Below are 14,061 nucleotides of genomic sequence, written 5' to 3'. Positions count from 1 at the left end.
AATCTTGTTGGTGTGTAAAGACCCCAAATTTTATAGTTTTGTGTTCATAAAAGGGATCATGAAATTGATGATGGATCTTGATGTTTGTGAGATAGTTGATTCATATTTAACCATGTATGATGATTAGAACATGTTTAATCTTTCTAGAACTTGTTCTTTAAGTTTTGGCCATGGATTGTTTGAGTGAGAAAATTATGGAAAAATTATATATGGGTTGGAAATGATGAAGAAAGTATTCTACAAGTCTTAGAAAAATTTGAGGACCGTTTCGTAAATTTTGAAAAGTTGGAGATCAATTTGTAAATTCTAGAAAATTGAGGGGTTGTTGTATAAGTGTTGTATAATTAATGTACTATACTGGAAATTGTTGATTGGGAATTTAAATGAGTGTTATATGTGAAAAATAACTATTTTAGAAGTTTGAAATATTTGTGATTTAAGTACAACATTTGTATAGTTGGGGTACTTCAATGTAATTATGCTTTTGTAAAATCATTTGAATGAAAATAAATTCAATGTTGGAATTATTGGTATTAAGAATGTAAGTGATAAAATGGTGAAGGACCATTTTGTGTAAATTGGAAAAGTTTGTTACAATGTTAAAATGAATTATTAAGAGATAAGTATTTTGATAGATAATGAGTTTCAAATATATTATGGAGTTATTTTGGGATATGTTTATGTTAGTACAAAACTAACATATGTATTGTTATGAATTTTTGAATTATATAGATCGTGATTGAATTGTGATCGAAGCAAGTCAAATAGAAAAGGGTTTGTTGTGGACAATAGTGAGGCATATATATATTTAGAAAATTTTAAAGTGTCATGGTGAGTGCAATACATGCATGACATTATACATAGATGTTTTATACATCATCAGGAAGACTGATGATAAGTCGACCTTATTTATATCAGCATGATATTATGTCATATTTTTATAAATTGACATGACATTGATATGTCACAGTATGAAATCAGTATGAAATCATTTTGTATTCATTTCGAAAAATGTGATATTTTACCATGAATGTTTTCGGGTATGATTTGTCCAATGTTAAATATTGATAATATACTTTGCCATGGATGGATCAAATAAAATAGACTGTATGCCCAAATAAGTCATTGAGGGGCAGGGTATAATTGACATGCCATAGAGTCCAGCAGCAGCCTGCATATTCGGGAATACACTAAAGGATACCTAGTGTATATGGTGGGCACGACCTTATGTGTCATATTCGGGACTGTATTTAAGGATACCTAGTACAGATTGTGGACACGATCTTATGTGTCATATCTACATGTATTTGACTTACTTATACTGGGCTATTGTCTATGGTTTTATAGATTATTGGTTAATAAATGGTAAGCATGAAATTAAGCTTACGAGCTTATGGAACAAATGGCAAGTATATTGGTAAGAAATTTTATACTCAGTTATATTATTTTGATCATGGTAAAATATTGGATATGACGATAACATGATTTTAAGGTATTTTGCTTTTATAATGAAATTCATGCATGAGTTGTATGTCACTGTTATTGTTTTAATTGCCTCACTAAGTATATACTTAGCGTGTGATGATTTTCACGCGTAGGTAAAAAGCCAGTAGTGGAATAAAGAGTTCAAGCGACTTAAAGCATCGAGGCGTATATTTGAATATCAGTAAGACATCCTAAGATGTAATGTTGACTTTATTAGTGGCATGTAATTATTAATGTTTTATTTGCTTTGTTGAACAAATTTGGAAACAAAATGGTAATTTTATGAGTTTTGTATATAATGTTGAAATTACTGTAGCAGTGAACAGTAATGAACATTAACCACGTTTGTTAAAAATTTTCCAGTATGTTAAAGGGTAACGATTCCCTGCTATAGGTACTGATACCCTCACTGTTCACTGTTCACATTACTATTCATAAAAAAACTTTTGAATTAAATGGTTATAACGAAACATAATTTATATGATATGATATTTTAATAATATCAGTTATCATTTTAAGAAAATAAATTTTAAATCGCTTTTGAATTGAAAAATGGCTTTAAAAATTCGGGTGACATCTATAATCTGTATAGGTATAATTGTACGAGTTATGGGTGTTACATAAAGAACCTGCAAAACAACGTTCCTGGAAAACAAACTATAAATAAAAGGTTCATTCCAGACATTAGTACCATCAAACATAAGATCAGAACAAGAAAGAATGTTAAGTTCAGAATCATAATAACTTCCTATAAGACAAAAAGCTTTGGAGCCACCCCAACTATCATGATAAACCCGTTTATTACTACAAGCACCAATATGCCAGAACCCCCCCCCCCCCCAGCTCTTGTAAGGTATAGCACAATCCTTTCCAAGCATAGGAACTTCTGTCTTTTAATTTAGTATTCAATAGATCATCGTTTGGAAAATATTTAGCACAAAACACCCTAACCACTAAACTATCTGAATCTTTAATAAAAGCCATAATTGTTTACCCAATAAAGCCAAATTAAAACTATGCAAGTCCCAAAACCCCATTCCACATTCTCTTTTAGGTTTGCACATTGTTTTCCAAGCTACAATTAGACAACCACGTTTATTATCATCACCAGAACATTAATAGTGCCTCATATTATTTCCCAAATCCTGAACTAAACAATCAAGAAGCAGATAGCAGGACATAATATACTGGGGAAGAGCTTGAGCGACAGCTTTAAGAAATACCTCCCGACTACCAAAAGAGAGTAACTGCTTTGTCCACCCTTCAATTCGTTTAGACACCTTTTCCTTCAAATAACCAAAGGTATTTGTCTTATTTTTCCCAATGTGAAGAGGCATACCCAGATAGTGGCCCAACTCAGATACGCGAAATACGGACACGACATCCTTGACTCGTACTTGGACTAAAGTATAAATATGACTTCTTAAGATTTACTTTTTGACCAGATGTAGCTTCATAAACACAAAAAGCATCACGAATAACATAAGCCTCATGCACAAAATTTTTAATGAAGATAATGCTATGATCGGTAAAAAACAGGTGAGTAATCTTAGGCCCATTTTGACTGACCCCCATGCCACGAATATGTTTTTGATCTTGCAAACGATTAAGAATAGCAGATAATCCTTGAATACAAAAAAGAAATAAAAATTGAGGTAAAGGTCTCTTGTCTTAAACCTCGATTCGGTTGAAACTCCTGTATAAGGCTATTGTTGATACGAACGGAGAAAGAGACAGTTTTCACACATCACATAACAAGATTAACCCAATTAGAACATAAGCCAACTTTAATATAACCTTTCACAAAAAATACCACTACACTCTATCGTACGCTTTCTCCATATCCAATTTAATGACAATTCTTTTATTCGGACCATTATTAGAAGAATTCATATTACGAAGAAACTCATGTGCCACCAAGATGTTATCCGATATCTGACGACCAGGAAGAAAGACAACTTGCGTCTCATTAATACAAAATGACATAAGACCCTTAAGTCGACGAACCAATACCTTAGACATAATTTTATACACAACATTACACAGACTTATTGGTCGCAAGTGCTTCATCTGTTGAGGATCAAAAAATTTTGAGATAATAACAATCGTCGTCTTATTAACAGACTCATATCTAACGAGCCATTCAACAATTGCATGCACAACTGGATCATATCAGCTCCAACAATATCCAAATGTAAATGATAAAAACTCGCCAGAAGACCATTAATACCAGGAGTCTTCCTGGGATGAATGTCACAAAAGGCGACAATAATTTCATCAATAGTAAAGTTTGAACAAAGCGCACAATTCATCTCACCGGTAATAATAGGACAAATAGTATCAAGAACAGTATCATCAGATTCATCAGTCGCAGAAGCAAATAAATCCATAAAATAGTGCACATCAATATCCATAATATCATGCTTACATTCCTTCCAGATGCCATGTTTATCCAATAAGCCACGGACATAATTTTTCTTACAACGACCATTAGCACGGGCATGGAAATAAGAAGTATTTCGATCCCCATTAGCCAACCATTGTACTTTAGACCGTTACATCCAATAAACTTCCTCCTTATCAAGCAAATGATGAAATTCCTCTTTATCTCTTTTAATATCATGCATTGCATCCAGCTAAGTATGTCGACTAAGAGAAAAATTAATTTTAGCACGGAGCTCTTTAATTCGGCCACGAGTAGTAGATAAACGTTTTCTTTTCCAAGAACTAAGAGTATGACCAAACTCAGCAATTTTTCCCAGAACATTCGAAGGGGAATGAACCCAAGTATTCTTCACTAAAACTCGACAAGCTTCTTTAGAAGCCCAACATTGTTCAAACCTAAAATAATCATTACATCGCCCTCTATTTGGAGGTTGAACCCAATTAGTGTCCATTAATAAATAGCAGTAATCAGAGGTATCAGCAAACACTGTAAAAACATTTCCATTTGAAAACACCTGAAACCAATACTGGTTAACAACAAAACGATCAATATGTTCCTTAATGGCATGATCATGTGATCCTCTACAATGCCACGAAAACCAACATCTAGCAAGCTTAACATCAAATAAACCATTCTGAGCAAGCACCATACGAAAATCATCCATTTGAACTCTTGTTTTCCTTCGCCCACCTTGTTTTTCAGAATCATGAAAGATTGCATTAAGATCCCCACCCAATAGCCATGGAAGCGTATAAGCATTTCGTAAATAATGAATAGTTGACCAAACCTGAGGCTTGAGATTAGCATGATAACTAGCATATAAACTTCAAAAATGAAATTTTTCAAGCCAACGTCAATAACTGAGTCAATATGAAATCGAGATAACGATAAAATCGAAACATTAGTATTATTATTCCATAAGAGCATTAGGCCAGTACAATCATTGCTTTTATCGACAACAAAACAATTATCCATACCAAGCTTACAACGTATATAATTACTCTTGTTTTTCTTTATTCGAGTCTCACTTAAGAAAACAACATTAGCACTCTTAAGACCGATATATTGGCCAATCGAACGAACTGGCACAACATTGTTTATACCACTACAGTTCCAACACAAGATAATCATTGGTCACGGTGGGGTTGAATCTCAACCGCCCCTACAGAGTTTTTGGAACTGCTCATTCCAGTGTCATTTGTTGGAGTATTTGTGAGTAGTGCTCGTTTAGGCATAATCAGATTAGTAACCTCATATTTGCCATGTAAACCGCACTTAGACAAACGATTAGTTATAATATGTGGACCATCTTTAGGCTCGATATCTACATAAACATAATTTACGAGACAATTATCAAAAGCCTAAACCTTATCATTAACGTATAATAGCTTAAACAAATTTAATGAACCAAACTTCAACTTTCTTTAGGGGGAATCGATTCCCCCCATGAGATATCGGTTCCCTCTGCATAATCTGTAAAATTTACCCAGATTTTACTGTTCAAATCCAAAAATCATCAATTCTTCACTAAAATTTCTCATACAAAGTTCCTTTCATACCACCAAACTTAACTACAATCATTTTAACTAACTTCTATCATTTCAACACTTTAGAATCTCCCCTACTTCATTCAAATTCTTAAAACAAAAAATCATACCCAAATTTCAAACATGTTATTAATCAATTCTAACACTCCATATTCCTGAATTAACCTCTTAACAAGTCAAAAAATCTTATTCAAACTTCAAAAACTCATCCATATCAGAATTTCATCTAAAAACCCATTTTTCAAATCTATCTATAAATCATTTATCTTATTGTTTTAACGTCATATAAGCTTTCCTTTAGCTTATATAACATCCAAACAATCAAAACCCTCTTTAAAATTCCAAAAATTAACCATAAAAATCCAACTTACCCTATAGCCAAAGTCATCGTGAAGAAGAGGAAAACAAGGAGAATAAGAGAAATAGAACTTGGAACCAATTTTGCCTTCTTTTCCTCTTCCACGTGGGTTAATATAAACACATCCAAATTTTTAATTATTTTCCTTGCAAATGACCATTTTGCCCTTTAATTCATTTCATATTTACTAACAATCATTTTTGAACTATTCAATTATTCTACCTTAATTACCAAATTCTGAATTTTTACAATTTAGTCATTAACCCGTTGTTTGGGATGTTACATTTGGAGCTGCTCATTCCAGTGTCATTTGTTGGAGTATTAGTGAGTCGTGCTCGTTTAGGCATAATCGGATTAGTAACCTCATATTTGCCATCTAAACCACACTTAGACAAACGATTAGTTATAATATGTGGACCATCTTTACTATTTCTAACCATCGTAACAGGAGTATTGAAATACTCATTATCCTCCAAAACTAAAGGGGTCTCGACCACCACCTCCGTACCCGTGTTCTCCATGAATTGACCAGGTTCGATTGATGATAGTATTGATAAACATACAAAAATGAACGGTGTAAAAGAATTTTGTTTTAAATTATTCTTTGTATTAAAATTAAAAACACGTAGGATAAAGTACACAAATGGTCATCTAATAGGGCATTGCTTTGTTAAGTCTCCAACAAAATTTTTAAAAAAAATTATTTGGCTCCATCAAAAATTTTTAAAAATTTAGATAAGTTTTAAATTTTTAGAAAATTTTAAATTATAGTTTTAAATTTTGAAATTTTAATTTAAACCATAAATTTTTAAAGTTTTAAGTTACCCAAAACTCTAGTGCCAAGTTCCGCCACTAGACTACTTAGTTTCTTTTCTTCTTTATCTTTTTATCGGTAGCGGCACCAACCGTCTATATTCATTGTTTTTCCTTTATTTTATTATTGTGTATATTTATTTTTTTTATTGTTTTTAAATTTTTAACAATTCTATTGATATGACAAATTTTTCTATGTCTCTATGGCATGATTTTCTCTGCTTTTATGGCATGTTTTCAATTGTTTGGTCATTGTTTATGTTTATCTTTTTTCTCAGGTTTGGATTTAACATCGCCATGATTGATCAAGATGATGCTTATTTGTTATCATGCTGATCTTCCTTGCTTTGGACCCTCAAACTGAATTTGGACATGTGATTTGCGTTCATGTATAATTTTTTCATGTCGCTCGACTCTAATTTACGATTTGTTGGTGTCTTTCAATAACTTAATCTCTTTTTGTAGTTCATTTTCCAATGCGATCAGATCTATTCATATCTACCTTTTGTTCGAGTTTATTTAGTTAGGTTTATAACATTTTCCTTGTTGGTCCTCTAGTAATTTAAGTGGCTAATTTTCTTGTGTGAATGATTATAAAAAAAATGTCCATGTGTTTAGTTTACAGTTATGATTATAAACCTTCATTATAATTTATATTTTTTCTATTTTTAATAAAATTAGTTGTTTCTATTTTTTAAAAATCGAATGTATTTGCAATAGTATATAAGACTAAAAACTTATTTTAATACAAGTGGATCTATTTGCAATAGCTTGTAAGGCTGATAACTTATTTAATATAAGTGGATCTAGTTGCGATAGTATGGAACACTAAAAACTTATTTTAATAGACGTAGAAATAGTTGCAATAGTAAATGGATCTAGTTGCAATAAGAATTTGTTTTAATATAAATGAATATATGATTCACCAAATTTAATATTATTAATAATAATAATCTTATATTATAAAAATATATTTTTATATCTTTATAAAGAAGACTATATTGTGCTAGTAATTTCAATATTATTTATTTTTAAATAATTTTAATATATATTTTATTAAATTATTATTATGCATATTGTTATCTTTTTAATAGAAGTGATGTTTACATTCAACCTAAAAAATTAAACGTGCACAAATCAAGCGATTCCAGTGGTCAATGAATTATTTAATCCCTTGAGATTTTAGGTTTGAGCATCACATATACACGAGTTTATAAGCGTTCATTGTTAAATGATTGAGAGTGTTTGAATATATATTATTTTGTATTTATCTTATATTAATAAAAAATAAATAAAAGAATTAAACGTGGTAATATAGCATATCTCAGACTTTATTATTACATTCTAATAATATTATCAAAGATGATATTATATAACGTAAATCAAACGTTTCTGATTTAATTTCACATGTTTTTATAGTTCTTGTTGGATTTTAATATGTTTAAACTTTTTTATGAAATTTAAAAATATAATTACACTTATTTTTTATGTAAATTTTTAATCTATCTAATCGTATTCTAAATTAATAACAATATATTTTTTGGGTAAGATAATATAAAAAATTTCAAATTAAATAAATTAGTAATATATTTGATTTTCTAAAAATATTTTAATATAAAATGCAATAGCAAGTATGTATACCATAAATAATTCGAAAAGTGAAATTAATTTGACTAATAAAGCTTTTATGTTTCCAATTACCTTTAAATCAGGGTACAGTCAATTACACAAGTGGCCCACATTGTACAATGAAACATGATCGATCGATAAGGGGTTAGAAGAATTGTGTAATTTTTGAAATTTTATAATTTTATATAGATTAAATATTTTTATATTTTTATAATTTATATGTTTTCGTTTTTTTTTTTAAATTTTTTTCTAACTTTATACTCTAAATTTATAATATAAATTTTAAAAGCTCGTACTCTACATATAACTTTATCATTTCGTATTGATAAATTATTTTTATACAATACATAAAATTACTTATAATCTCTAATTTTAAAAAATAAAATATTATATATTAACTTAAATTCTTGATAATTTAATAATTTTAATTTATGAGATTAAATTTATGTATTAGGTTTGCTCTAGTTTTCTCTTTTTTTTTCTTGTCATTAGTTTTTTTTATCTTTATGATAGGCGACAACACCAATTTTGATAATGGTCGTTGAATGTCTGTATTTATTATTTTTAATTTATTTTATTATAGAGATTTTTTTACTTTTTTTTATTTTTAATCTTTTAATAATTTTATCTTTATGATACGTTTTTATCTACATTTATTGTACGTTTTCTTTTACCTTTGTAACACGATTTTGATTGTTTGGTCATTGTTTTTATTAATCATTTTTCTTAGGGTTGGATTTGACATCACAATGACTGATCAAGATGATACTTATTTGTTATCATGTTGATATTCCATGTTTTAGATCTTCGGATTAGATTTGGATATGTGATTTTTGTTCGTATATAGTATTTTCACATTGCTCAACTTTGATTTGCGATTTGTAAACTTGATCCCCTCTTGTTGTCCGTTTGTTTATGCAATTAGATATCTTCTTATCTATCTTTTGATCGATATTATCTGGTTATGATTTTTTAACTTTTTTCTTTTATGGTTCTTATGTAATCTTAAATGACTAATTTTCTTGTGTTAATGGCTATATATACGATAATATTCTTATTATATATTTAGTTAAGATTGTGGTTGTAAATTTTTATTGTAATTCGAATATTTTATATACTTAATTAAAAGAGCGACTTCTATAAAGAAAATAAAAAGTAAAATATTATATATATTTAAATTTACAAAACTACAATCTCCTAAATATTATACTAGCAACAACTTTAATTAAATTTAAACTCAATAACATCCTTTTATTTCAAAGAAAACTACTATTATACCCAATCATTTAATAACTCTATATGAACATTTTTAACACGTGAGTAGGGTGATTTTAGTGATTAAATGCATTTGCCGCCACAGAATTGATTGGTGATTTGGTACTGTTATTAATTAAGATAATATTTACGAAGATTCTTAAAAAAATTACTTTCACCCTAAAAAATGATTAACAGCGAAGTAAAATCAAATAACTTTTCTTTCTTCATTTTTTTCCTTATTTTAGACCAAACATAAAGTAGGAAGTTGTTTTAGTATATGTACCGTTTAAAATAATAGTGTTTATATATATGTATATAAACAATGCCTGAAACCAGCTCAGTCAAGTTCAGCATACAGCACCAAGTATAAAATAAAGGCTAATATATATAAAAGGCAAGATCCGATCAGATGCAAATCTCAATGATTGAAAATCAACTCATATCTTTCCCGTTATAAAAACTCGTATAAACAGTTACGCTACGTCGTCGTCATTTCTCACTTTTTATGTGATCGTATATTATTAACGATGCCTCAAACCAGCTCATATTATGTGATCACAAAGAATTTTATCATTTATCAATGAATTCTTAAATTAATTTATTATTCTTATATAATAAATACTCATTATTTTTTTTAAAAAAAAACATAACATAATTTAAATAAAATAACATATATTAACGTGGCACAATTGTTCAGTATAATCTTTTTACGCACTTTTATTTTTTTGAGTAATATTGTTAAATGAGATTTTATTTGTGTTTGTAAGATCATGTTTAAAATTTTATTTTAATGTGAGTTTAAACGGGAAAAAATTTATCTTTTTTTACTAAATTATTCATTTATATATGCATCTAACTCTGTTTCTTTTGCATATAATAAATCACTAAAATAATATATACTAACAACTGTATTTCTCATTATAAAATAATTTAATTTGCTGTTCCTTTTCTAGTTTTGAGCCCATAACATAAAGATAATATAAATAATACGTGATGATCCGAAAAATCGTTGGAATATAAAAGGATTTATTAATACCCTTGGAACTCAACTACAAGAATTGATTAATCGCATATCACACCTCATCATATCATATTCTGGCCAAAAGGATCCTCTCCTGTATAGTTTATCTACACCATAAAAAAATATTTAAAATATAAAAAAATACGAATATTTCAGTTCACATATGCCATAAATACAATACTAGTTAAACCTCATCCAGTGTAATAATTGATGCGTTCTTTTGGCTAATATCTTATAAAAGTCCTTAAACTATCACACGTTTTTAGACGAGTCCTTATATTTTATTAGCAGTTAAAAAGTCCGTATTATATGAAGTTTACTTAAAGGAGTCCTACTATATTTATAGTTAAATAAGTCCGCATTCTACGAACTTCACTAGTAATAACCCTTCAATTATAGTCTCCCAACTACAGAAGTTATAAAATCGACATTCAATTGAATACAATTAATAATTACCATAAAAAATTTAACACGTGATAATTGATATATTTAATATAATAATATATTTAACCCTTAATTTTGACATTTATTTTAAAGTAGTCTCATCTTAAAATATAAAAGTTGAAGGTTAAATTTATTGTTATACCAATTTAACTAATGGTAAAGTACACAAATGGTCCACCGACTATAAGATAATGCTTTGTTGAGTCCATTGACAATTAAAAGTTACAAAATAATCCTTCAACTACACGGAGTTGCTTTATTGAGTCTCTTGACTATTCATTATATTACAAACTCGTCATTTTTTGTTAAAAAATTAATGACAACCTGAGTTGGACGTTAAATTGCTAACTGAGATATGATAAAATCTAATCTCAAACAACTATCATATCTCAGTTAGCATGTTAATGTGCAGCTTAAATGGCAGTTAATTTTATGACAAAAAATGACGTTTTGGGAACATAAAGAATACTCAGGTGACTATTTTATAACTTTTAATAGTCGGAGTACTCAACAAAACAACTCCTTATAGTCGACGTATCTTTTTGTAACTTTTAATAGTTAGAGGATTCAACAAAGCAATATCTTATAGATGATGTGTACTTTAGTCTTTAATTAATTATAATGTTATCAGTGTTAAATTTTAAATGGCAACAGGTTCATTTGTTATTTTAAAGTCTAATAATCATTTTTAAATTTTATATAGTTGGGAGATTCAACAAAACATGCTTTATAATTGGAGGACTATTTTAGTATTTTACCTATTTTAATTTTGTTTTTACACATCTCGTTTATGTGTTCATCAGTTAAATTTCTATATATAGTATACCCTGTAAGAGCTTTAGCCTTCAAGACGAGTACTTGAACTTCCAATTCAAGCATTTTTAATCCTTTTGGAAAAAGCAAGTAATCTCTCTTTCAATGGCGTCTCTGGCCCCAAGTACACAATGCCGCTTTCTTTTTAAAAAACCAAACCCTAGTATCCTTCCATCACCCAATTTCTCCTCCAGTGTTATCCGGAAGGACTCCCCATATTCCAAATTTCAGCTTCTTAAATTTACCGGCATGGTTACCAGGAACGTTGTGGTATCGGCGGTGACGTCCGAGAAGCCATGGAAGAGGTACCCTGAAGGAGAGACCAAAGGATTTGTGGAGGAGATGAGGTTCGTGGCTATGAAATTGCACACGAGACAGCAAGCATTGGAAGGAGAAATGGAAGCGAAAGCGCCAGAGGAACAGCCCGTAGAGAATTGGGAACCTACTCTGGATGGCTACTTGAAGTTCCTTGTGGATAGCAAGTTGGTTTATGATACGCTTGAGGAGATTATTGATAAGGCTTCTTTTCCTAGCTGTAAGTGAAGTTTTCTGTTTTAGCCATTAAAAACTTTTGATTTACTCGGAAATCGTAATATACATTAGATCGTTGGAGTGAAAATGAATGATTAATTGTGATAAATGGTAAGTGAAATGAATGTTGCATAATGGTGCAGATGCTGAATTCAGAAACACTGGATTGGAGAGGTCTGAAAAGTTGGCGAAGGATTTAGAGTGGTTCAGAGAGAAAGGGTATGCAGTTGGAGAACCGTCAGCTCCTGGTATTACTTATGCTCAGTATCTCAAACAATTATCTGACAAGGACCCTCAAGCTTTCATATGCCATTTCTACAACGTTTATTTTGCCAACTCATCCGGTGGTCGTATCATTTCCAAGAAGGTATACTAAATTTTAATTACCTTATTAACACCCATTTATATATTAAAACCTATTTATATTAGCCTAGGGATAATAATTTTACACGTTTTCATAATATATAGCAATCATTTATTTATAATTGATTTTTATATTATTTAAAATTATTTATCTGAATAACGAATATTGAATTATCTCCGTTCTGACCCCCTCTTTGTATCAGATAACCGAGGAGATCCCGGAGAACAAGGAGTTGGAGTGTTATAAGTGGGACGGTGACCTTTGCCAGCTGTTACAAAATGTAAAGGATAAGCTGAATAAAGTTGCTGAGGTAATTTTCTTTGATTTGTTGCAAAGCTTTCCCTTCTCTCTTTTTAACAGTTGTAAATTTTATGAATAACACCTCACCTATGATGGTTCAGAACTGGTCTAGAGATGACAAGGACCGTTGTTTGGAAGAAACTCAGAAATCATTCAAATTTTACAGGTACATCCTTCGACTCATTTTGACCTAACTCCTACCTGCATTGTTTGTCGCGGACTTCAAAGATCAAATACTAGCGCAACCCAAAATGAACAAGTATATCATGTTAATCCCGAATATACCATGTCCTTCAAATACTCGAATAAATTTATAATTCGTAATATCAATAAAAAACATCTGCTGAAAATGCTTTCATATTCTCTACCAGAATGTTTCTGTTTCGTTGTAAGTTCCGATGATAATTTAGACTCATAATTATTTTATACAACCTATGTTATATAGACTTTCCATAAACTAAAAGCATTGACCGAAGAAGCAAAACAGAGTTACAAAATAAGATCCTGAAATTTTCAGCTTTTTGCTGATCACATCAGTCATCAACTGCTCTCATAAATCCCACAAATAAAATCAGATATTCCATAACAATTCCCACATAAAATCTCCCATCTACCATGCAACAAAACAAGCACCAACTGTATCAAGCTGGTATTGGCGTTTTGCTAATAATGATGCCACAGGATTCGTCAACGGAACAGTGGAATACCTTGCAATTAAGCACTGAGGAGAAAAAACACTTCCAAGATTACGGTCGTAAGACAAATGGTTGAATGGTGCATGAGAAGTGCCAGTATCTTGGAATATTTACATTCATCAAACTTGGGATTCGTAGACTACAAGAGAAGAAAAAGACCAACTCATGCAGTGGTCCGTCTGGGTTTGGAACCAATACTGTTTCCATTTCTACAATGGGTTGAATGGTAGATACGGCCCAGTACTAGGTGTCTGTTTTCAAACATTTTTAATTATCTAAATATTATTTTTTAGTTTTTATCCTAATTTAATTGTAGATGAAAGGGTAATATATTAATTATATATTTGAATAGCTGAAA

General features: G+C 30.0%; 1 protein-coding gene across 1 annotated transcript; it reads left to right on the top strand.

Moving 5' to 3' along the window:
• The first annotated feature begins 11,863 nt into the window (after window positions 1-11,863).
• On the top strand, window positions 11,864-13,373 carry LOC120218690 (heme oxygenase 1, chloroplastic-like). The gene is made up of 4 exons (XM_039215592.1): window positions 11,864-12,348; window positions 12,488-12,711; window positions 12,911-13,018; window positions 13,110-13,373. The coding sequence occupies exons 1-4, from the start codon at window positions 11,919-11,921 to the stop codon at window positions 13,200-13,202; spliced, it is 855 nt and encodes a 284-aa protein (XP_039071523.1). The 5' UTR covers window positions 11,864-11,918; the 3' UTR covers window positions 13,203-13,373.
• Window positions 13,374-14,061: the final 688 nt, after the last annotated feature.

The sequence above is a fragment of the Hibiscus syriacus genome, unplaced genomic scaffold, assembly GCF_006381635.1.
Source record: "Hibiscus syriacus cultivar Baekdansim isolate YM2019G1 unplaced genomic scaffold, ASM638163v2 tig00110201_pilon, whole genome shotgun sequence".
Lineage (NCBI taxonomy): Eukaryota > Viridiplantae > Streptophyta > Magnoliopsida > Malvales > Malvaceae > Hibiscus > Hibiscus syriacus.
The sequence above is the reverse complement of the archived record's forward strand: the minus strand, read 5'-3'. Positions and strand labels throughout refer to the sequence as shown.